Source organism: Lynx canadensis, chromosome A1 (genome assembly GCF_007474595.2).
Source record: "Lynx canadensis isolate LIC74 chromosome A1, mLynCan4.pri.v2, whole genome shotgun sequence".
Taxonomy (NCBI): domain Eukaryota; kingdom Metazoa; phylum Chordata; class Mammalia; order Carnivora; family Felidae; genus Lynx; species Lynx canadensis.
In genome coordinates, this window is record NC_044303.2 from 211,040,429 (window position 1) to 211,066,772 (window position 26,344).

General features: G+C 40.7%; 1 protein-coding gene across 1 annotated transcript in view; it reads right to left on the bottom strand.

Moving 5' to 3' along the window:
- Nucleotides 1-4,358: 4,358 nt before the first annotated feature.
- SKP2 (S-phase kinase associated protein 2) overlaps nt 4,359-26,344 on the bottom strand; it is a 32,549-nt gene continuing 10,563 nt past the window's right edge. The window contains exons 3-10 of the mRNA XM_030331229.2: nt 24,651-24,762; nt 22,078-22,221; nt 20,661-20,795; nt 18,964-19,062; nt 17,427-17,557; nt 11,188-11,239; nt 10,912-11,019; nt 4,359-5,915 (exon numbers count right to left, since the gene is read on the bottom strand). Coding sequence (XP_030187089.1) covers nt 5,702-5,915; nt 10,912-11,019; nt 11,188-11,239; nt 17,427-17,557; nt 18,964-19,062; nt 20,661-20,795; nt 22,078-22,221; nt 24,651-24,762 — 995 coding nt within the window. The 3' untranslated portion in view covers nt 4,359-5,701. The remainder of the gene's footprint in view (nt 5,916-10,911; nt 11,020-11,187; nt 11,240-17,426; nt 17,558-18,963; nt 19,063-20,660; nt 20,796-22,077; nt 22,222-24,650; nt 24,763-26,344) is intronic.

The window sequence follows — 26,344 nt, forward strand, 5'->3', positions numbered from 1 at the left end:
GTCCCCTCATACCTACCAGATGATTATTTTCAAAGAGACAAGAAATAACAAGGGTTGGCGAGGACACGGAGAAAAGGGAACCCTTGTACATTGTTGGTGGGAACTGATGTAGCCACTATGGAAAAGAATATGAAGGCTCCTCAAAATATTTAAAATAAAACTATCATATGATGCAACAATACCATTTCCAAATATTTGAAGAAAACAAAAACACTAATTCAAAGAGATATATGCACCCCTACGTTCACTGCAGCATTACTTACGATAGTCAAGATAGGGAAGCAACCCAAGTGTCCATCGACAGATGAATGGACAAAGATGTGGTATACAGTGAAACATTATTTACCTATTAAAAAATGAAATCTTGCCATTTGTGACAACATGGACAGACCTAAAGGGTATTATGCCAAGTGAAAGAAGTCATAGAAAGACAAATACTATATGATTTCACTTATATGTGTAATTTAAAAAAAGAAAATGAACAAACAGAAACATACTCATAAATGCAGAAACAAACTAGTGGTTGCCAGAGGGGAGGAGTAGGGAGTCAGGTGAAACAAGCGAAGGGGAGTGAAGTATAAGCTTCCAGTCATAATATAAGTCATGGAAATGAAAAAGTCAATAAAAGTGTGATAATGTTGTTTGGTGATAGATAGCAACTATACTTATCATGGTGAGTGCTGTATAATTATTAATTATTAATGCATAATGTATAATTAATGTATAATTGTTAAATCACTCTGTTGTATACCTGAAACTAATAAAATTAGTTTAAAATAAAAACGAATAAAAATAAAACTATCCTTCAATTTTAAAAAGCTTAGAAAAAACGTACTTTAGGATTTAAATTACTAAAAAATTCATTCCATTGTGCCAATGTACCATATATGTATCACTATACTTAAGGATAGTAGTACCTACCAAGACAATTGTGCAAAAAAGTTCCCAGCGATAATGTGACAGATAAATAATATGAGAAAAAATTAAATATATGAGAAGGAAAAGAGTAAATATACTGATGAATTGCTGAGCTACAAGGAGAAATTACTTCAAATGCAGCTTATTCTTGACATTAACATAAAAATAAGCATGAGATTAGGGTGTAAGTCAATGAGAAGGTTTAAGTTTTCTACATTAAGGAAAATAGGAAGAGTATTTTTTTAAAGTGTCATATGCTTTAAGATAACATTTTTAAGAAAATTACTGACTACACAAGGAGGGACTAAAGAGAAAAATAGAAAAGAATATTTAAAAAATTTTTTTTAATGTTTATTATTTATTTTTGAGAGACTGTGAGACAGACTGAGAGCAGGGGAAGGGCAGAGAGAGAGAGGGAGGCACAGAATTTGAAGCAGGCTCCAGGCTCTGAGCTGTCAGCACAGGGCCCGAAGCAGGGCTCAAACTCACGAACCGTGAAATCATGACCTGAGCCAAAGTCGGATGCGTAACCAACTGAGCCACCCAGGCGCCCTGAAAAGAACATTTTAATTTGAATATTTTATAAGATAGTAAAGGGATGGATTATAACTAACCTCATTCATTTCTCCCTTTTAAAAAGTCAAATATCAATTGCTAAAGAAAATCAAATCAAACTTTGGATTCTGAAAAGACCGTTGAAGAGATCTGAATAACATACAGCTTTCTCTACCAGTAGATTGTGAGCTTCTGGGGAGCAGGGATGAGTTCTCATCTGTACCTCTACAATGAATAAGGACTGGGACTACCAGAGAAGAAACTGCTAATTACAAGAACAAACAATAGTTTTCATACACTGAAATTTAACATTCTTTACTTATGGTATGTGTGGGGGGACCTGATATACGGATGTTTGAAGTAAGTATACAGTATTTGAGAACCAGGTTTTTACAAACTTCTATTAAACAGACATTTCCCCAGCTATAAATAGTTTATTTCTCCACACTTACCTTCTTTGAATGGACAAGGAGGGCTTGAATGATGTTGTTGCCATACTAAACTGGCTCTTCTTGGCTTTCACAAGAAAATAATCTATTTAAATATCTCTGGCAATTACGCTTTGCTATTTCCTCCTGCCTCCGATCTTCTCTTCGAAACATCTTTTCTTCATGAAAGGATTCCTCACAGGATCATTGTATTAATCTTATAAACACTTCTGTAAGCATTTTAAATGGGCTATTGTAGATTATCCACTTGAAATGCAGTAATATTGCCAAAGTCTAGAGCTCCAACCTGTATCACAAAGAGTTAGCCTCTTGATGAAGAGACTTTGACTTCCTTGGATATTTGGCTAGTTTGGGAAAGGGAGAGGAAAGAGGTTGCTTTTTCGCTTGTTCCAGGGCGAGGGTATCCAGTGGGAAGGAGCTTCTTTCTGGTTTTCCCAGTCCCTGGGTTACTTAGTGCCTTTCCTCAGAGGCTCTGCATCATCTCCGGTGCTGCTGCTCAAACACAGTATCCTCCACACTGTAAATCTTCAGTAAACGTGGGACGGAAATGAAGTTCACCAGGACAGAAGGGATATGTTACTTTATACAGAAATTTGGATCTCTGGAACTTGTGGCTAGAGTATGAGAGGGAGGAATCAAGGGCCACAGGCAGATGCCAGAATCATAAAAAGAATGACAGCCAGATGTTATGTGTCTCCTGATGGAAGAATAATACCACTTAGCAAGTATCGATTCGCCAAAAAAAGAACTTGTAAGATAAGCCTCGAGATCAGGGTTTCACAACTCTGGCACTTACTGACATTTTGTAGCAGGTAACACTGCTGTGCGGAGCTGTCCTATAAACCGCAAGGTGGTTAGCTGCATCCGTAGCCTCCGTCCACTAGATGCCAATAGCACCTCTCTACTTGTGACAACCAAAACCGTTTTCCGGCATTACCGAATGTCTCCCGGGTGGCAAAATCACCCTTGGTCTAGAGCTTTTTGTTGCTGAATCTAACTACCAGTTTATGGAAATAAGAGACAGGTTAACCTGTTATACAGAGATCACATCAACAAAAGTCACAATGTAGAACACAGGACAAACAACCTAGTTTCATCCATAAACAAACTGCAAAGTAAAAAATTTGGGGCAGGGGCCAGGGGCGGATCCCAAAGATTAAGAGACTTCAGGAAATGTCAATCAAATGCAATGTATAGATCATGTCTGGAGCCTCATCAAACTCATGTTAGAAAGCACTTGAGACCAAATGGGGGACTTTCAACAGCATCTTGATATTTAATGTTTCAGAAATAATTCAGGAGAATATCTTTCAGATGTATATACTAAAATACTTATAAATTTTGCTTCAAAGTAATCTGTGCAGGTTGGGGTATGAGTGTGTGTGTTGGGGGGGGATGCAATGATAGATAAAATGGGATAGGCCATAACTTAATGACAAAAGAAAATAATGAGGTTATGATATGGTCTACTTTTTGCATGTATTTGGCATTTTTCATCATTAAAAAAAGGAAGCATAGTAGTGATAATAACAGAACATAATGAAAAGCACCCAGAAAAGCTGGGTAATGTTCAGTAAGAATCACACTACCATTTGAATGGACGGGTTCAAAAGAAACTGAATTCCCAAGATCTGTAGGTACAGACTGAACTATTCAAAGTTTCCTAATGAAAGTAAAATATGCAGTATAAGCTGACCCAGTCTCTATTTAAAGAGTGCTACTAGCTGCCTTTCACTGATAGTACCTGACTATCACACTCATCACCTGAACTGCAAATGTTTTAGAAATGTTACTATTTTAGAAGCACTGTAAAGAAAAAGCCTGTATTTAGCACCTTCTCCGAAAGCCTTATAAACTATCATTTTAATTTGATAATAAGCAGATGAAGTGGATGGAACAAAGAGGATCATTTTAGGGCTCATTTTGTAGGGCCTTAACTAGAGGGCCAGGATCAAGGGCACACCACACCAAATGCTTTCTAATTTCAACCACCGGACTTAAGAAAAAAAAAAAAAAAAAAAGAAAGAAAAAAGGAATACAAGTTAGCTGAAGTACTCATTTTTATAAAAATGTGTTTTATTTTAAAACAAGTCTATAAAAGTAGAAATCACATACAAAAATACAGATTACTCTGACATGTTAGCAAAATAGCTTATGGCTGGACTTGAGTCTGGAAGTACTGTGTGTCTGAGGGCATCTGGAAATCACAGCCCATCTGGATCCTATCATCAGCCCTTGTCACTAATCTGTAAACAATAATTTCATGTAGTAAATTTAGCACTTTTTTAACCAGTACAAAATCAAAACATAATCATTTCTTGTATAACACCACTGTAAAATGTTCGTCCTTAGGTCTGAGCAGGTAAGGGCACTTCGCATCGTTGTTTCTAACATTTGAAAAACCTGATTTGAAAACAACGTTAATAGAAATGACGGGTTTTGGCTTTTTTTGTTCCATTTTGAACATCAGGGAAGGTCATCAGTGTAAATAGGAAGTTAGTGTTTTGTGTCGGTTTTTTTTGTTGTTGTTTAAGTAGAACTTAATCATTTTTCTTCTAGACACCATTAAAAAAAAAAAAAAATCACTGTTCCTATCAAAAGTTTCCACACCTGAGTTTTAACTTTTACATAGGTTCAAGCTGTCTTACTGCTTTGAAACTGCACGGAACACATACCTACTTCTGGCGTGTCTTTCTGAGTGAACGAGCATGCAGTTCTTCTCACAGGACTCTAGGTCCAGTAACTTTATAAAACAATGGCTTTCAAACAATTATTGTGGGAGACAATTTTTTTTTAAAGGCAATTTAAAATACTTGATTCCAGAGTAATATAAAAATAACTTTAAGAGCCTTGGCAATAAAGGAAAATGGCAGGCAACTTCAGTTTGGCATTCTGTCCAAAATTTCGAGAACAAAGACTGGTTACCACTACCTTTCTAAAACAAAGTGAGCCATTTTAAAAGCTAAAGAACCCACTTAACATGATTTGATCGCAAAGTTAGAAGACCACAGTTCTGTTTCCTCAGCTAATACAGAATTTTGGGAACAAAGTCCATGAAGGAAACTTCAGTAACGTGCATCAGAGGGTACTTCAGATTAACTCGTCATAGAAAGTTGCCTCTTGAGCCTTCAAAGTCCATACCAATTCTTTACCTCTGGTTGGTTAGCTGTTTTTTAAAATTTAGGTTTCAAGGTGAATTGCCCAGGGCTATTTGTTTCCATGAACCTAGCTTCAAATCTAAAGGCAAAGTTGAAATGCATATTTTTCTATCTCCAGAAGAGATTACCACAAATGCTACTATCCATCCTATGATTCTTTTGTTCCATCACAATACAAATAGCTTATTCTTCTACCAATCTATGTCTCATAAAGCAATACTGAAAAGTTAAATAGAAGAAAGTTACCATATAGACTGTGAAAATGATTTGCTGGTGGTGACTCTTATACTTGATTCTAAATAGATTGAATAAGAAGGGCACTTGGAAGAGGTGGCTCAAATCTTGCTGTTTAAGGTCTCTTGAAATTACCGGTTCTCCTAAAATTTCAAAAGGCCTAAAACTTAGGCTTTTAAAGGCACAGAAGCAGTGACGGAAGCTTTTATAGTTACTTAGAAAAAGCAAAACTTCATAGTTTTCTCTCAATGGTTGTCTAATATACTTGCAGAATGAAGGCAAAGGGAAAACCAAGAATAACAATAGCTGAGTGCTCCAGCAAGCGGGCTTCCTGCCTATTTTCCCTGTTCCAAAGAAAAGAGGAGACACCATCCTGCAAAAAATACTTCATAGACAACTGGGCTTTTGCAGTGTCAGCCGGCATTTGATGCCCCATATCTCCTGGTTCTTTTTGTTGCCAGTGGTCGGCCTGGCAATGGTGGTGAAATGGGAAGTATTAATCTGTAGATGAGGAAGGGCTTCTTTTAACAGTTGAAGGGTACCGTCTGGCACGATTCCAAAAACTTGTAGTGTTTTTAGTGTGGGAATTTCTCCAAGTTCACTGGAAAGGAAGAGAAACCTTTCAGAGTAGCAGTATCTATGGTAACAGATCCACTAGGGTTACATGACCCAATTTTTACAATTTGTATCATATTCTATAAAACACAAACTGAAAACATAATTCACAATCAAGGATTTGAGAAAACAGCAAAGGTGAATCAAACCAGAAAGCACACACTGAGGCTCAAGACAACACAGCCTTAGGACACACGCAGCGCATTTTGTTAAATTTCTCACAACCTAAAAACTCTGAGGTTTCTTTAAAACCCAACCATATTTGCTTCCTTTCTCCATTCTCGATTTAAAACAAAAGGCGTTGGGGCGCCTGGGTGGAACAGTCGGTTAAGCGTCCGACTTCAGCCAGGTCACGATCTCGCGGTCCGTGAGTTCGAGCCCCGCGTCAGGCTCTGGGCTGATGGCTCAGAGCCTGGAGCCTGTTTCCGATTCTGTGTCTCCCTCTCTCTCTGCCCCTCCCCCGTTCATGCTCTGTCTCTCTCTGTCGCAAAAATAAATAAACGTTGAAAAAAAAAAATTTAAAACAAAAGGCGTTACTGTGTTGTGAGAAGCTAGAAGGTAGTGATGGTAAAGAATCACCACAAGTTACATGTAATTTCAAAATATGGACTTGACCTTTAGTTGAACTAGGCTCTTCCTCTCAAAAGATCAGCAGCAGAAGTTAAGGTAACTTTTTTTTTTTTCAACGTTTATTTATTTTTGGGACAGAGAGAGACAGAGCATGAACGGGGGAGGGGCAGAGAGAGAGGGAGACACAGAATCGGAAACAGGCTCCAGGCTCTGAGCCATCAGCCCAGAGCCTGACTCGGGGCTTGAACTCACGGACCGCGAGATCGTGACCTGGCTGAAGTCGGACGCTTAACCGACTGCGCCACCCAGGCGCCCCTAAGGTAACTTCTTAATAAGTCCATTACCTGTGATAAAACCTAACAGTGACTTCACTAAGATCTTTTAGACGGGGTTATATAGTTGGGTGCAGACAGAAAAAAAGAAATAATCAATCACACCTTTTCTACAAGAGGCAAGAGCCATCTGACTTCTCCACACATTACCATTTTTGCTGTTGTTTTGGTTTGGTTTTGGTCACATACAGGCCAATCCTCTTCTCAGGTATTTCCCATTAAGTGAAATTCAACTCTGTCAACAGTGAAATTCTGGTCCACAAAAAAGGGAGCCTATTTCTCCAAAGTAAATACTTTAGGTAATGATTCTTTCTTCTTAACCCAGATCTATGTGCTTAGAAATTCATCTCTCTGATCTGTATTTGCTCCAGGTTGGGACACACAGTACAAAGTCTTAGGAAAGGGAATATTTAGTTTGGAATATCAACAAAATCCCACTGCAGATCAATGAACACATCAGTGGCCTAGAGTTAGAAGCATCCTTTATATCTTCATTTTGCTGGTAACTACTAAAAAAACAAACTTTCCTCACAGTAATTGTCACCTTGCCTCCAATCTTTCTTCCTTCCAGCCTATTCTATATACCAGTGCCCAAGGCATCTTCCTAGAGCCTAGCTCAGATTATGTCACCCCTCCCACTCACCTGCTCCACAGCCTTTGATGCTGCCCTCTTGTTTACGGAACTCAAACTGTTCAGCTGGCCTTAGGACTTTTCCACGTTCAACCTGTTCTCCCAGTCACCCCACTACCCTCTAAATGTATTTATTCTACATTCAACAAAGCGTAGTAAACACCATAGACGTTCAATACATGTTAGCTGAATAAAGATGAAGGGCACTTTAGAAAATACGAGTACTATCTAAATAAAATAAATATGCTTGGTGTTCATAAAAGGCCAATAAGATCTGGAGGTTACAACAGACACCAAAGAAAATCAGGAAGAATAAACTGCTGTTCTTGAAGTAAACTAACCTCTGGACCATAGAGACAGAAGTGCAAAGAAAGATCACAATTCATAGATGTTTATACTCGTCATTGCTTAAGATGACAGCAATTCTGCCCCAACCTTAAGTCCCTCTTACGTGAAATCTGAGTATTTGAGAACTTTGTGATGAAAATTCAGGTGCTGCGATATCCAAATTAGACAAACTGTAAGTCATTCTATAGTGGACGGTGTCAGAAGCAGAACCTAGAGGTGGGAGCAAGGAAAGGAGGTACAGCGGATGGCAGAAGAGGAAATGTTCTTGCAACAGCGCTGGGAAGGACGCTCGGCGAGGAAGGACATGACAGCAGATTCTCAGAAGACACTCAGGTGTCCCAGCTGAAAAAGGAGGGAGCTGCCTTTGATGGGATGGTGGACAACGGACCAACCCAAGTCAAAAAACCAGAAAGTCTTTACACTTTTAACGAGACCACAAAAATAAAAAAACACTGAAAGCCCCTTCGTGTATGTATCATCTACAACGCAGCAGAACAAATTTCTAAGCATCTTTCTAGATTGAAAAGCAACTGAAGGCTGGTGAATAGGAATAAATCTCTGAAGAGATGACTTCTAATTTAGGAAGCATAAACGGACACTGGTAACGTCTTTAGTATCTTTGCTGAATCTCAGTAAACAGAAGATATTTACAGACCCCCCTCACACGTTCATACCTCACCTCCACTACACGATCCTGTTTTCCTTATAAAATTTAGTAAATGCCTAACTAGGAATTCTCCCTACAACAGACTTTTTATTTAGTCTCTCCTAATGCCAGATCAGTTTGCTACCTCCAGCTTGGCTTTCTTACTTGAATGAGAAATACAGAACAATCAGAAGAGAGTTCAGACTTATGGGATAAGATCGATAAAGGCGTAAGAAAATAGACACAATGCGGACATATCCTGGGGAAGAAAAATCTGATTACCCAAGTATTCTAAAGCACTATCATTACAGAAGAAGTCATTCAAATTTTATTTTCCCACTTTTGAGATAAGAAATAAAAATTCTTTAGCATAAACGGCTTTCTCAAAATTACTACTGAGGATCCTAGAATTCTTACTATGAATTTCAAATACATCAGCTGCCGGAATGGAAGTAGAGAGAATAACATTTTATCTTGAAAAACTCCTAAGGATAGGGTACAAGCAAACTAATCTTAATGGGTTCAGAAGGTAAATCAATGTACGTATTATTTACATAATGCCTGAAGAAACATCCTCTTTTACCTTAAAGTTCAAGCACAGCATCTTTTCTCTCTGTGTTACTCTTTTGGTGGTCTGATTTGTAAATTAAACTCCTGATGCCCCTATTTCTCTCATTTCAAGGTAAGATTTAGACAAGTCACAAGAAGGCAGTGAAGGTTCAAACCTAAGTCTGTTGTGACCTGAGGTCTGTACGCTTAAGCATCAAGTCATACTGCCGGCAGGTATTACACCATGGAAGTGTTACTATCCTACTGGATAAAAATACTAAACTGTGAGAGCTCACAGCCTTCCCTTAGCCTCTGCTCAAGAAAAAAAAAAAAAAAAAAAAAAAAGAACACCTGGGGATTACCTGCTTAGCTTCTTTTTCTGGAGAGAAAGAACGAAAGTGAGACATCTGGATAGATTCTCTTGAGAAAAGCAACCAAAACACACTGATCCCCAGGGGGCTGCACAGGCAATGAGGCTGAAGCCCAGAGGGCAAGGACAGGAAAGACGGAAGACAGAAATGCCTTTCTAGGTAGATGCTAGAGGCTCTTAGGAGTTTTGGATACTAGAAAGGGCAGGAGATTTCAGTAACAGTTCCATGGATATAAATTTACACCCTACCTCTCAGAGCCACGGATGTAAATCCTAGCATCCCTGTTAGGCAGTGCTTTTTCAAATGAGATACCAGCAGAGACCCTGAGCTCCAAGATTAATTAAAGCGATTAATTAAAAACAGAATTACTGGACTCTCTAACTCTACTAGTTAACCTGAAGTTACCTTCAGATACCTGAAGTATCTGATTTATTAATTCTTAAAACCAACTTAGAAGATTCAAACCAATCATTCAAAGACTACATAAATTCTTTGTTCAAATTCACCACCTTTTTTGGTAGACGCCAGAGGCTAAATTACCTTCATCTGGATAGTGAGCTACATACAGGAGGTCAGCAGCCTCTTTCAGGGCATACTGGCTGGAATAAGAAAGAAGGGCACCTGACCAAATTCAAGATACTGACTTCTTGTGGTTTTCAATGAAATTGCTATGCATTTACATTCTACACGAGGAAGGATCTTCCAGCCCTTTGGGGATAAAAGAAAGGAAACTTTTTAAAAACAAACAAATAAATAATATTATTCCTGGGATGACGTGAGCATAGCACTTTCCAAAAGAAAGATCAGACTTCTTTTTCCTTTGTGCAAATTTTTGTGGAAGTTGCTGAGCAGGTACAAAATTAACCCTCCTAAGAGCTACCGGATTAGATATAGACTATTTTCATCCGTCCAGAAAACCTAGGACATAGACCCGGCTCAGTCATTAACTTACTTTACAGCTTTGGGTTAAGACATTTTTCTCTTCTGGACTTCAATCTCCCCCTATTCCAAGACAGCATTAGACTCTTCTGATATTTACCATTTACATTCTGCCATTCTTCCCATTCCCTGACTACCGTCCAGAACAGCCATCACTAGAAGATTACACAACTTTCCTCCAAGGCCAGAGGGAGCCTCTCACAGTCAACTGGGGTTGATTTGAAAAATATGGGGTCGGAGGGAAGCCTCCACTGATCTGCCTCCCAGTTATTACTGTGAGCTCCCCAGAGGTAAAAACTGTCTTCTCCATTTGTAAATCTTCCAGATATTAGTACAGTATTGTAATATCTAAACCTGCTTCTAGGTAAATAATAAATGTTTAGTAAACTATCCCAATCAACTCAACTTTTCTAGATATTTTAAACAAAAAATTTTGCCTTGGGTTTTCTATTTTGCTGGTCTTCCCTAACCTATTTGTGGCCCACTAATATTGATGCCAAGTTTTAAACATCTGCTACTTACAATAACAGATATTAATCCCAAGTGGCACCTCCTTTGCTCCCTGTCTTCTAGTTTTAGACAATGAAAATACTTACAGTAAAGTTTCAGGTATGATATCATAGCATCGACTGAGTGACAGATGTTGGAGGTAGTTGAGCTGGTAAAATTCTGGAAAGCAGTCATTCTTCAGCATGACACTATCACTGTAACAGAGCAGAAGAAAAAATTCCCAACCTATCCATCAATTCAGATGGAGAAGACAGAATTAGCTGACCGTTTGGTTCCTTCAACATGTTAAGATGCTTTCCTCCTTCAATGATCAGTCATGACTTTTCAATTTTTGTTTGAAAAGAAATAAACAAAAAAAATACCTTAAGTCTAGGTGGACAAGATTGGGGCATCTTCCAACTAAGGTAGAGACATCTAGGGGAAAAAATGATGGGCACGATTAAATGAGGAACACCACAAGGGTATCTGTTATTAACACTATCTTTAACATTGTGCTAATAAAACTTTGGGACAATGCAATTAGTCACCCTATTAGACACAAAACACAAAGTCATCATCTTGGCATGTAAGATTTTTGAACCCAGAAAATCCAAGAGAATCAACTGAAAATAGTAGGAGAACTATGTAACACAACAGGTTAACAACAATCCATAGCTTATCTATGTATGTGCAAAAACTGGCTGGGGAAGAAAAGAAAATAAACAAAAATCCCATTCATATTAGCAAAAAGCAAAAACAAACACCACCATATATAAACAAACAACATATTATAAAGGTAGCACTTAAAATCAATAGGGGAAATCATGGATTATTTTTAAAAAATGATATTGCTACCACAGGCAGAAAAAGACTTATTTCTCCAACTCTAATAATATTCCCAAATAAATTCCATACATATTAACAAGTCCTAAATGCAAAAATATGAGTATTTTCTTTCACTGGATCTTGGGACAGGTAAGGCTTTTCTAAACACAAAAGAACACACAAAAGAAACACTGACAATTTGCTACATAAAAATTTTAACTCTACCATGTTAAAGCAACACAAAACAAACAGAATTAAAGAAGTGTCAGAAAACTGCAAATGTTTTCAACATACATGCAATAGACAGTTAATGGTCTTATATAAAGAGAAGAGAAAGCTAAATATAGAAAATGGGTGAAGAATATGAAGAGATACTTGGCAAAACAGGTATAAATGGAGTAAGAAAAGCAAAATAAAATTGAAATATTGCTTTTTAGCCATCAAATGAAAAAAAAAATCTATCATAATACCCAGAATTGATGAAATATAATTAAGCAAATCTCATATACACTGCAAGTGGATATTTAATTTCCTGCAGCCATTCAGGGGAGCAAATGGATTTTTTTTAGGATAAGCAGATTCTTTGTGTGTGTGTGTGTGTGTGTGTGTGTGTGTGTGTGTTCTGAGCATTATACACTCGGCACTTTGGGTCAGTAATTCCAATTTTAGAAAAACAATTAGGTGTGCACGAAGACATTCATTTTAGCATAGCTATACTAACCCTTCCCCCAATTATTTTAATCCATTAACCTCCCTCCATTCTGTGGAACACAATGCCAATGATGGTTATTCAAAAGCTTTTATTTATTTATTTTTTTAATGTTTATTTATTTTTGAGAGAAAGAGAGAGAGAGCAGGGGAGGGGCAGAGAGAGGACGAGACAGAGGATCTGAAGCAGGCTCTGTGCTGAAAGCAAAGAGCCCGATGTGGAGCTCGAACTCATGAACCGTGAGATCATGACCTGAGCCGAAGTTGGGCACTTAACCGACTGAGACCCCCAGGTGCCCCTTCAAAAGCTTTTAAACAACACTTCATGACATGAAAAAATACGAAAGATGTACTGTATAGTGAAAACAAAACCAGTGGGTGTAGCAGGGGAAGGCCAGAAGGAAATATACACAAGGGTGGCAGAATCACAGGTACCTTTGCAGAATTTGGAAGAAAGTCACATGTGCTACTTTGCAATCAGAAAATGAATCAGTAGATGTTATTTATTTTTAAAACCAGCTTCATTTACTGTGGGAAGGAAAACATGGGGCTACTGTCAGCCCCAGTCCCTCCCCTGCAACCTAAACCTAGACTTGCATTTAATTTTTTTTTTTTAACGTTTATTTATTTTGAGACAGAGACAGAGCATGAACGGGGGAGGGGCAGAGAGAGAGGGAGACACAGAATCGGAGGTAGGCTCCAGGCTCTGAGCCATCAGCCCAGAGCCCGATGCGGGGCTCGAACTCACTGACCGCAAGATTGTGACCTGAGCTGAAGTCGGACGCTTAACTGACTGAGCCACCCAGGCGCCCCTAGACTTGCATTTTAAACCGTCTCCTCAACACACCCACTGTGATAGGTGACAGGCATCTCAAAGTCATGCCTAAAAGCAAAACTTCATTTCTTCTCTAAATCTGCCCCTTCCCTAAGTCTTTTCCATCTCTGAGAAGGTGCTCAAGCCACCCATCCAGCTGCTTAGGCCGGAACCCTGAAGTCACACTCAACTGTTTTCTCACATCCCACATCCAGTCTATTACTGAAGCCTGTTCTGTTGGCTTTTTACCATCTGATCATTTCTTACCACCTCCAAAGTCACCACCCAAGGCTCTTACAGCCTTTTCTCAACATGGCACCGGAAGAAGACTTTTAAAGGTGAGTGAGATCATATCACATCATTCCCTGCTCAAAATGCTACAACGGCTTCCCATCTCACTCAGGAAAATTCCGAACAAAGCTTCTGCCTCGGCTTAGAGAACCCTGGGCTACCTTACCTCCTATCACTGTCCTCCTTGCTCCCTCTCACACACTGCCTCCCATATAAGGCCTCTGCACTTGCTGGTCCTCAGTTCTAGAATGTTCTTTCCTCACTTATCTATACAGCTCATGCCTTTCACTCAGGCCTTTGTTCAACCATCACTTCCTCTGAGAGGCCCTCTTTGGCCATTCCATTTGAAAATCAGCCCCTCTGGCCTGTCCTCTGCCTGGTCACTCTGCTCCATTCTTTCTCCCTCCATCTCATCTCCTTTCATCACATTTAGTCATCTGTTGGTTGCCTGCCTCCCCCACCAGAACATAAGCTGTACAGGGGTGACTTCATCAGTTTGGTTCAAGGCCACAGCTCCCAAGTCTGGAACAGGGCTTTGTGCATCGTAGGTGCTCAATAAACATTTGTTTAATGAATGACTAAAAAACGAAGAAGCGCACAGTACAATTTTGAGTGACCCACCACCTAGCCAGCCAACCAGCCATCAACAAAACTCAAAATCAGACACCATATTATTTTGATGCCACCCAGGAAAGAACAAAACCTTGGGGGGTAAAACTGGTTGGTCTCCAGCCCTCACTTAAGCCCTGGCCATCCCTCAGCAGAAAGGGTTAGTAAATAGTAGTCACTGCTTACGAGTATAGATTCCCTCTACACACGATCCCCTTCATTTCACCACTAACCGGAGCTCTGCCTGAGCCAGAAGGCATCTTACAAATCCCCAAATCTAACCCATCACTTTAGGGGAGAGCGATTTCATCTAGAGAAGTCAAGGGCACATCCAAGACGAAGAGCTGGGTCCTCCAAGACCTTGGTCAGCTCCTACTGCCCCATGGGGAGGTCGGTGGGGGTGTAACAGCCAACAATTATTGTACTCTCACTAGCGTTAACATGCTATGTGAGATTAAACCATTTATTCTTAACTGCAACTCTAAGAGACAGGCTTCACTACCACTCCCTCCATTTCACTCATGAGGAAACTGAGGAACAGGAAAGTTTAGCAACTTGCTCACGACCACAAAGTAAATGGCAGAGCAGGAAGCTGAACCCGGGCGGACTGGCACCAGTCTGGGAGCTAAAATAACATTTATATTATCTTCTAAATAGTGAAGCAGTGTGTGCCATTGTTAAAGATATTTAAAAAATCTGATTCCCACTATATAATTAAGAAAACACATACTTCAACTTAAACTCTAGGTCTTTGTCCTTGCTCTGAATGTGTCTAGCAAGCACGATTTTATTACCCATTATTCTTGCCAAATCTTGGTAAACAGGCTCTCCATTCTTTTCTGGAAGAACAAGAGAAGTGTTTTAAGCCAAACTTGGGACAAATTAACAGCAGCTTGCCTATAGCAGAGTTCCTCAACCTTGCAGCTAGAACCTCGTTCATTCAGAAAGACTCTCAATAAAGAAGCAGCAAATTCAGATATGAGGCACTGCCTTTTCTTGAGAACTAGTGGTGAGATTCAATGTGAAGAGGCTGCTCACTGGTGGGAGTTTAAAATCCTTGGGAGGCAATTTGGCAAGAACTATCCAGAACTTAAGAACAGAGCCTAATCCTTGACTCAGCAATTCCACTTTTAAGATCCCACTCTTAGAAATGCACTCAAAGGTCTGTTTATGTTCATGACAAGGTTGTTTATAAAAGGAAAAAACTGGAAAGACTCTAAAAGTCCATTACAAGGAGAGCAAGTGAAGGAATTATTCAATCAATATAAATCATTCTTTATCTATTTGATGGAATATCACACAGCCACTGACAATGATGTGGGAGAGCTACTAAAAATGGGATTATCTGGAGGGAAAAAAAGGGTATTCTAAAGTATTTCATGCACTATGTCCCACTTTAAAAAACACTTTTATGCAGGAAAAAAAGCAGCAAGATGTTAGTGAGATTACTGATGATTTGTTTTTCTTGCTGTTTTTCCATATTTTCTGTATTTTTGAGAATGTGTAATACTGTAATCAGATTTAAAACAGTATTTAAAGGAGAAAAACGTAGAACACAAGTATCATGTGTATAGGAGAGTGGTAAGAAAAACACTCTGCTGCTTTTACAGATGCCTAAAAAAAATAATCCCCTTGGGAATGCAAGCTGGTGCAGCCACTCTGGAAAACAGTATGGAGGTTCCTCAAAAAACTAAAAATAGAACTACCCTATGACCCAGCAATTGCACTACTAGGCATTTACCCACGGGATACAGGTGTGCTATTTCGAAGGGACACATGCACCCCCATGTTTATAGCAGCACTATCAACAATAGCCAAAGTATGGAAAGAGCCCAAATGTCCATCAATGGATGAATAGATAAAGAAGATGTGGTATATATATACAATGGAGTATTACTCGGCAATCAAAAAAGAATGAAATCTTGCCATTTGCAACTACGTGGATGGAACTGGAGGAGTATTATGCTAAGTGAAATTAGTCAGAGAAAGACAAAAGTCATATGACTTCACTCATATGAGGACTTTAAGAGACAAAACAGATGAACATAAGGGAAGGGAAACAAAAATAATGTAAAAACAGGGAGGGGGACAAAACAGAAGAGACTCATAAATATGGAGAACAAACTGAGGGTTACAGGAGGGCTTGTGGGAGGGTGGATGGGCTAAATGGGTAAGGGGCACTAAGGAATCTACTCCCGAAATCATTGTTGCACTATATGCTAACTAATTTGGATGTAAATTTAAAAAAATAAAAAATCAAATTAAAAAAAAAAAGAAAAGAAAATAATCTCCTGTCTGAAGATGCAGGCGTCTGGACTTGGGCACAGGCAAAGGACTCAACTCCCTGGCCGCTCCCAAGAATCTAGCTCCTCTTCTGATTGCCTGATACATCTTACTTTGCCAAAGACACATTTGTTCTGGAGAAGCATGTCTCAAATACTAATATTCTAAGAAGATACATTCTCTAAATGTCTGATCCAAATCTTTTAAAGTATAATAAACTCTATAATAAATAAAACAGTTATGAGCTAACATCAAGTCATAAAGACACGGCTGAGGTGTGCTGGCAGCTTCACAAGGCTTTGCGTGGCCCGCAGCCTGAGAGCTCGAGGGGAAGCCATTAAAAAAAAAACCTGTGCCATTTGCAAACACTTATCTCTGCAAATCGAGTTTTTGCCAGTATTAGAAGATTAAAGCACAACTGAATGTCGAGGCTTATAAAGACTGTTGGCTATTCACACATTACCCCTGACTTCAAATGCCCGTATTAAACTAAATAACATCATGATCCTCTTAGACTGAATTAAGAAGAGTTGTAATATGATCTTATAAACAGGGCTGAGAACAGGGTTTTTCAAACCTTGGCACTTCTGACATTTGGGTCAGATTACCTTTTTGTGTTCTGCTTTCCCGTGCATTGCTTTCTTGCATTCCGGGCTTCTGCCCACTGGATGCTAGTAGCATCCCTGCAGCTGTGACAATCACAAATGTCTCCAGACGTCCCCGAATGTCCCCTTGGCAGGAAAACTCTCCCTGGTTGAGCACCACTGCTTACTGATCAAACACTGCATTCATCTATTCTATGTTGGGGGTCTTACCTAATAATTCAGCTGACTAAAAGAAGTTCTGCTTAAATTGGTTGAAAGTACAAAGGTTTTCACTTCCAGATTCTGGATTCGAATCCTGATGCTACCCCACCGGCTGTCCATCACCTAACCCTTCCAATCGGCTGCTACCTCCTCTGGACAATGGGAACAAGACTATGCATACTGGACTGAGACAATGGAGGCAGGACAGCACTTAGAAGCTCTGCAGTAAATGAAACCTTCTGCCGGTGTGGTCGCTGTTAAGGGTCCAGTGTCCAGTGGGTCTTACCTGATCTCTGGAGATTCTTTCGGTAGCCACTGAGGTTCAGCTGGGTGACGGTCTCTGACACATGTGCGACAGCCACTTGCACGTGCTTTTCAGTGAAGTCGTAACACCAGGAGAGGTTCAGCTCATCCAATCTGCACACCAGAGGGGAAATAAGGAAAGTGTGAAAGCACAACACAGGAATGAGTTCTGTAAGTAGCACTGTCTCAAGCTGCAAAGAGAACACAAAGCCATGGATAGAGTCTTTGCCATTTCACGCACAGAACCTCTGCTTCTCTAAGCAGCTACCTCCCTCTGCTCACCTGAAACTGCCTTCTCCCCTCCTGACACACTCCCCTGCCCTGGTTTGCCTCAGAAAGTTGCCTTAGTGAGTGATGCCCCCTTCTGGAAATGGAGGGAACACTCTCCTCTAGATGGCTCAAACCTCATTACAGGACTAGATGGAGAAACTCTAGGCTATTTTCTTTTTCAACCAACCATGTTGTTAGCAAACAACCAGAGACTGAACAATCACTCGAGACACTTTAAAAAATATGTATCGGTGGATTATACCAGGGATTCCCAATAAAGAAATGTTGACATTGCAAAAAGCCACTTCATCTTACCTGGCCTCTGCTAACTGAGCAAATGAAGGACTCAAAGACAATATCCAACCATTAAACCACAAACCCCATTCCTGACACTGCTGAATAAATGTAGGGTTACACATTTTACTTCACTGATAACATTTTTATCCAAAGGTAATCTACTTTCAACAGATTAAAGAGATATACGGGGGTGCCTGGGTGGTCGGTTCATTAGTTAAGTGTCCGACTTCTGCTCAGGTCCTGATCTCACAGTTGGTGAGTTCGAGCCCCATGTCAGGCTCTGTGCTGACAGCTCAGAGCCTAGAGCCTGCTTCAGATTCTGTGTCTCCCTCTCTCTTTGCCCCTCCCCTGCTTGTGCTCTCTCTCTCTCAAAATAATAAATAAACATTAAAAAAATTAAAGAGACACACATACAATGCTACAGTAGAAAGATTAAGAATTATTAAAAAGGACACACAAATGCACACACACAACACAGTATTGTGTATTCTGTGAGCCATGTCCCCCTCCCATTTAGTAGTATCTGTAACTGTAGCCTTTATTTATATACTAACATTATTATATGACACAGAAGATATTTTTCATGGAGCCACCCAAATTTATGATATTTGCATAAGTTAGGTCTACAGATATTATAGGGAAAAGGCCTGACTGAATAGTCAGGTATAAACAGATTAATTTCAACCATACTGTTGATAAACACAGTACTAAATTTCCCTTATTTTAATAGTAAAAAAAGAAGGGGGATCACTACACAAGTATCCCCAGCAAACCCAAGTGATCTGCCTCCTCAGCTTGAACAAAGTTCAGAGGGTAAAGGATGGATGCTGTGTTACCATCAGGAACACAGAGTTAGGAATAGCTAAAGAAATATATTCGATTCTACTCTCATGGGAGGGATAGTTGTATATTTGCCAAAACAGTTCTATAATCAAATCTCACATCATTCTTACCTGGAACAGCTGCTCAGCAAAGTCTTCAGGGCAGATTCGGAGAATCCAGAACACCCAGAAAGATTTAGTCGCAATAAATTTGAGTTCTGTGCTAGGTTACTGGAAAAGGAGGAAAATGTCAGAATACCAATACGCACTATTACTCAATTAGTAAGCATTCTGAGGAAAACAGGCTAGAGAAGTTAAGTACTCAAACACACAGGGCTTTGAGCCAGAAGTGAGTTTCAACTCCTGTCTCACTCTGTATGACACCAAGCAGGATGCTTTGCCTCAGTTAATTCATCTGTGAAATGGCAGTATCAGTACCTTCTTGGTAGGGTTGTTAAGATTAAATTATATAATGTGATAAAGGGCTCAGTACAGTGCCTGGCACAAAGGAAGCACACAAGAAATACTAATCAATGTAGTTTTATTTATTTTTTATTATTTTTTTTAAGTAGGTTTCACGCCCAGCGTGGAGCCCAGTGCGGGGCTTGAACTCATGACCATGAGATCAAAACCTGTGCTGAGATCAAGAGTGGAACGCTTAACTGGCTGAGCCACCCAGGAGCCCCAGTGTAGTTTTTAAATTAAAAAAAGAAAAGAATGATGGAATAAACATTATTTCTTTTTCATCCATAATTAGCATTAACTTGTAGGCACACTTTTACTTGTCAAGTCTCCAGGTTCTTTCGATTAAACTTCTCTCAAATTTGCCCTCTCTTCTGCATTCTCAAATGCCTTGTGTTAGTGGATTCAGTGATTAAGAGCTAGAGTTCTGGAATCACACTCTATAACCAAGTTCAAATCTTGGTTCTGCCACTTAACTACCTGTGAGACCTTGGACAAGTTATTCAACCTCTCTGTGCCTCAGTTTTCATATCTGAACAACAAGAGCTTACATGATAGGTTGCTGTGAGAATTTATGAGATGACCTTTGAAAGTGCCCAATAAATGTTGGTAGTTAATTTTATGTATTTTTTACATCAGGTTTCATCATTTCTTACCTGAGTGAACACAAAACCGTCTTAAGTAGTCTAGTTTTTTCCTTGTCTGATTAACCTGCCAAGGTGCCTAACAAGTTATTTTCCTAAATTTCAACTCTGACATGTTCCTTCCATTCTCAGATCCACTCTCTTTATGACACTTCCCTCTTCAGTGCCTATCATGGAGTCCAGACTTCTTATAGCATGGCAGGGGCCCATTATGATCGGGTCCTCACCTCCTGTCACCTCCTCACTGTGCCCTACGCTCCAGCAGTTCCCAACTACTTCAGAGTTTAGAACTGCACAGGCGGCTTTACCTAGACTGCTTCTTTACCTTGTCACATGGGGATCTCCAACCTGAATATCTGCAATACTCAGCTTAAGAGTCACTTCCTCTGAGAAGGCTGCCCTCCCTAAATTTAATTAGGTCTCTCTGTGGGATGCATGCATCTAACAAACACACTGCACTGTAATTATCTGTCTCTCCCATGAATGGGGCAGGGAGTGGGCCTCTATTCATCCTTGCTTGTCTAGAACCTAGTATAAGGCCTGGCATATAGTTAGCATGCCAACTTGCATTGCCTGGATGAGTCCCGCACAGTACTGCAGAAGCACAGATACTTTCTGAGTCCATATGGAGATGGACAGAAGGGCACCCCACATATATGCCGGAAACAAAATTAACATACAGAAAACAACTGCCTGTGGGACATGTTTCTGACGGCCACTCACTTGACAATGGGATCTGACAGCTGGAGGCCTTCCAGGCTTAGATTCTGCAGCTTGGAGCACCGGGACAGAATGCCGTGGAGGGTAGACACATCGATTACAGAGTTGGACAGATCCATGTGTTGCACACGGAAAGAGCTGAACACAGACGGGAGAAAAGAGAGGCTACGTAAGGTGGCTCACACAAGTTACCTCCAGATCAAATCCAACCTCATCCCCTCCCCAAATGAGCAGCCAATCACAAACAGGATCCTTACTACACATTTCAAGTACAGTTTTGGTCTTAAAATAATTGCTACTAGTAACTCCTTTCCCTCACTCATTTTAAAATTCAGGAGGATTTCTGCCAGGTCAAAATGGTGCTGCCCATTTTGCTTAGGAAATTAGTCAGTGGGCATCATGAGAACGAGCTGGAGGTGGCTGACAAGAAGATTCTGCATATGATGCCTCGAGGCAAAGGTGAGTGAGTGAATTACTGAAACAGAAAAGACAGCAGAAGAGCAAGCTGTAAAGGGCTACTATTGAGAGGCCTGGAGGAAACACAGGTGTGGAAGTTTCTAGGTAATTGGACCTAGTTGTTTGAAAGAGAGGGATGAACTAGAGGATTGGAAGGTTCTGGCACAACTGTGGGTGTATGACAGTGTGTCCAGACAGTGTGTGGATCGAGGAAGGCAGCCAGGGACAGACCCCAGAGTAGCAGAGAAAGAGGCACATGTGAAGAAGACCCAGAAGGAATAGCCATGGGAGAAGGATAAACACCAGTGGAAGAGGGGTGCAGTCATATGACCATGGAGGGAAGGGGAAAGAACTAGAGTTGGGATCCCTGTTTTGTCCTTAACTCTGCCATTTTTAGCTTATCTTTCTGTTCGGTATCTAGTCATTCCACTCAAGTTTGGGATGGCATTAAACCATACTGCAAAACTACCAGGAAAAGAGAAGTAGTTTTTCAGAAATATTCTACAAGGCGAACAAAAAGAGGGCATTTCTTTCAGGTTGCCAATCTGTCCACCATTGGATCAGAAACCCAGAGCTACAAAATCCGGGAAGACTCCTCACACACTGTCTTTATCAGAACTGGCCAGTGCGGCAAGAGCTAGGCTGGTTGAGTACTGTGCACGGCCCCTGCCTCAAGCGACTCACGAGGAGCATCTGCTGAGGACCCCCCTCCCCCTTGAGAAGCAAAATGTGCATCTCTGACCCTCAGGAAGAGCCCGAAAATAACCCTGACTTAAAGTGGGAATGGGATCACGGTAAGCAGTGCCAGGTTTCAGCATAAAGGCCATACAGCAAAGCATGCACTTAACATTCCACTGCATAGCTGACTTGTCACAGGCCAGAAGGCTGGACACAGAAAAAAAGTAAGTTTTCATCTGCTTCTACCTCAAGATTTAGAAATAGTCTTTTCCAGTTTTTTTTTTACCTGAAATGTTCAACTAATGGTTGATCCACAAATGATCGTGGGCAGCGGAAGGCAACCACCCCTCGAGACAGCAGCCGGCCGATCACATCCGGGTGCAGGTTTTTACCTGTGAGGTCCAAGGTCTGCCACAGGGACTCATCAAACCTGGAAAAGAGGAGGTCCTTAGTTAAGTCAGGGGCACTGGATACCAGAGGCTCTTACCACTGTTACAGAACAAGGGGGAGATGGCCATAAATCACCTTGAAGCAAATTCCGAAGGAAGCTGTGTTTCTGAGTTGACAATACAATTAGCTATGACACTTTTGAGATACTATTGACCATTTCTTGCTCATCTCACAGATTAGCTTCCATCTTCATCTATATATGTATTTCAATATACATTATTGAATAGGTAGGTAGGTTCAAAGTTACCTAAATGATCCCACCTGCTGTTTTTGATAAGCATAAATAAGTTACCACAATCACCCTAAGTAACACGTAAATATAACTAAAGGAGGGAGGTCAGCCCTATAGCTGACCTTTGCACATGGGTTTGAACTATGCAGGTTCACTAACATGCTGATTTTTTTTTTTTTAACGTTTATTTACTTTTGAGACAGAGAGAGACAGAACATGAACGGGGAAGGGTCAGAGAGAGGGAGACACAAATCTGAAACAGGCTCCAGGCTCTGAGCTGTCAGCACAGAGCTCGACGTGGGGCTCGAACTCACGGACCGCGAGATCATGACCTGAGCTGAAGTCGGCTGCTTAACCGACTGAGCCACCCAGGCGCCCCACACGCAGATTTTTTATAGCACAGTACTGTAAATGTATTTTTTCTTATGATTTTCTTAACATTTTCTCTCTAGCTTACTTATTGTAAGAATAAGAGTATACAACACATATAACATATAAAACCTGTGTTAACTGTTTATGTTATGGGTAAAGCTTCTGGTCAATAGTAGTCTATTCATAGTTAAGTTTTTGGGGAGTCAAAAGTTGTATGTGGATTTTTGACTGGGCTGGGTGGGGTCGGTGCTCCAAACCCCCATGTTGTTTGAAGGGCCAACTGTACTTTATTAAGAAATAGTACTATCAAATATCTACTAGGAAAAAGGAACCCTAAAAAGGAGTTGGGCTGTTTTACAATACGCTTTAAGCTTAAAAACAAAAACAAAAAACGTATATACATGCATGGAAATATATGTATTTGTATGAACTAATGTGAAAGGAAAAAGGAAAAATATTACTTAGATTTTGGATAGTGTTTCTAAAGCAAAACTGAGGTACTAAAATGTACTGAACAGTAAACCAGGGGGCTGTAATAGCCACAGTTTAATTCAACTTAACAAAAAAAAGAAAACATGAGATCAAGCACATGAGGGAACATTTTCAATGCCTACTAGAATTTTATTCTTTAATATTGCTTGAAATAAGCAGACCACCGGCAGGGCTTTGAAATATCGCTGCATAAAGAAACTGTCAACGTGTTATTTGACTTCTATTAACAAGAAGGCACGACTACAGTACCTGGCACATAACAAGTGCTTAATAAATGCTGGTTATTGCTTTTATGACAACTGATACGAAGATTAACAGACTCTGCATGAAGAGGAGAGCTGGTTGAAAGAAAATCGATATGGGGTCACTTAGGGAGGGATCAGGGAAACTCTGCCACCACTGGCTCCAGCATTCCAGGGGTGCACACCTTCCCGTGGCTCTTCTAAGCAAACAGCCCACTCTGTAAATACCCGGGGCGTCTTACTGCCCACACACCCCTGAATGGACGGGAAGGGGCTCTTGCTGGCTCACAATAAGAACTCCAGAGATGTGCAGGGAGAAGAGAGATAGATGGCCTTTAAGCGCAAAGGATGGCTAGTGGCTGGCTGGGGAGGACAGGTGGTGAAGAACGCACAAAAGTTCTAACTGCAAACAAAGACTTCCCCCACTTCTGGCCTGTTACTGCCTTCCAACTCACCAAGACGTTCCCTGTGCAGCTCACCGTTCACACTTGAAAAGTGGCAATCCCGAACCAACAGAGACACCCGTAACTATTGGTTTCCATGTGCTACACGCTTCCACGAGCCAGACACTGCACCGCCATCTTTATGCTTCATCCTCATAACTGTCTGGAAGGTACTACGATCTCCATTTTATATATGGGGGGACCGAGGCTCAGAAGTGTCAAGAACATCACTAAGGTCCCAGAGTGCTAGGTGGCAGAGACTGGGTTCGCATTTGGATCTAATACCAGGACCTGTGTTCTCCCCTCTGCGCTCACTGCCTGGCCCACGGGTGTGAGAAACCGTTGGCATCCCCCTTCACTCCTAGGACACCACCTGGTCGAGAGTCGGCATCCAACCAGCAATAATATAGGAAAAAGTTCTCCGAGGTGGGTATGTTTACACCTCCAGGAGACTCTTCCCTTCCGCTGTGAAATGAAGTCAATAATATTAAATATATGAAGATACCTAGTTTGCTTTGTGGTACTGTATTTTTCTTGTTTTTTTAGTTTCACTAGACCCAAATGAATAAATAAATAACCCTTCTCTTCTCCTTCCACACATAAACCAAAAGGGGTAAAAAATACTTACGCTAGGTGATACCACCTCTTACAAACACTGGAGACCTTCAAGAGTTCAGGGAGGCACAGACAGGAAAAGATGCCTAAGAGCAGCTCGTCCGGAAGGGAGTCCCATGAAACACCTTTGAGGGAGAAAAACAATGTGTCTTCTAATCACCCAATCATTCACCCAATCAAGTCTACTGAGTCTTTTCATGCACTTAAAGGATACACAACATTTAACTTACAGGGGGAATTTAACACTAATCGAATTACTCATCCCACAATTGTTTTTCTGTTCACCCACTGTCTCCGTACCCTGCGGTGAGGCACCACACCTTCTCAGCAAAGGAGAAAAGAGAAAACCAAGAATACTTTTCATATCATTTTTCCCTTCAGCATCTGCTGGCCAACCTTAGTAAGGGCTATATTAAAGGCGGTACAGAGCAAGTCCCCCCTTCCATGGCATACAATAATGTCTAAGACATTGATGCCCTCCATGGCTAAGAAATGCCTGGTTTCTCTCAGAAGTGGATTCGGTGGTGGATTCAGCCATCAAGTATTGACCTTATCTACAAGGCAAATGAAGTTTCTCCCTCTTTCTTTCAGATTTACAGAAAGCACTCAGAAGTCCATTTGCCTACAAGTGCACTATCAGAAGGGTGCTTTCATCTATCTCTCTATTTACTATGGTGCCAGGGAGCATTCTAGGTGTTGGGGAGAGAGCAATAAATAAGATAGACAAAGCATTTTAGCTTCACGGGACTTACATTCTAGTGGGAGGAAACAATCACACATATAAAAATAAATTACAAGATCTGGAAAAATTGATTAGTGCTATGCAGAAAAGTTAAGCAGAGTAAAAGAGAGGACAGGAAGTACAGGGGCCAGTGTTCAGAATCTCAACAAAGCGGTCAAGGAAGGCCTCACTGAGACAGCGATCACTGAGCAAAGGCTTGAACAAAATTAGGGAGCCATGTTTTCTAGGTATAGGGAACAGAATGTTTGTTTTGAGGAACAGAAGAATGAGCAGGGAGGTGACAGAAGATGAGAGATGTTGGGGCCAGGTCATGCAGGACTCTACATCATGAGGCCTTCAGCTCTGACTCTGAATGTTGTGAGGAACCACCAGAGAGTGCTGAGCACAGAAAATTCTGAAAGGATTGCTTGGGCTGTGTTAAAAAACAAACAAACAAACAAACAAACAAACAAAAAAAAACTGGAGGGGCGCCTGGGTGGCTCAGTCAGTAGAAGGGTCCTACTTTGGCTCAGGTCACGATCTCATGGTTTGCGAGTCTGAGCCCTGTGTCAGGCTCTGTGCTTACAGCTCAGAGCCTGGAGCCTGCTTCAGATTCTGTGTCTCCTTCTCTGCCCTCCCCTGCACACACTCTCTCTCAAACAAAAACATTAAAAACAAAACAAAACTGGAGGGGGGAAAAAGGTGGATATTTTAAGATGAGTTTTGTCTTATAAAAGCAATGTCTCAATAGAACTCTTACATAGGAACATACAGAACATAACCCACAAGATCAGGATAACAGGACAATGGCCAAGAAGGAAACAGGTATGCATGGAAGAAATACTGAGTGTTTAGATCAGTTCAGTAACTCACCTTCCTAGTCAGTCTCCCTGTACCTCCACTCGCTCTTGTACACCAAGTCTAGCGCTATCCTCTCCCTTCTGTGAGGGTTCACAGGACTGATGTCAGCTTGACTGGGTCAGGGG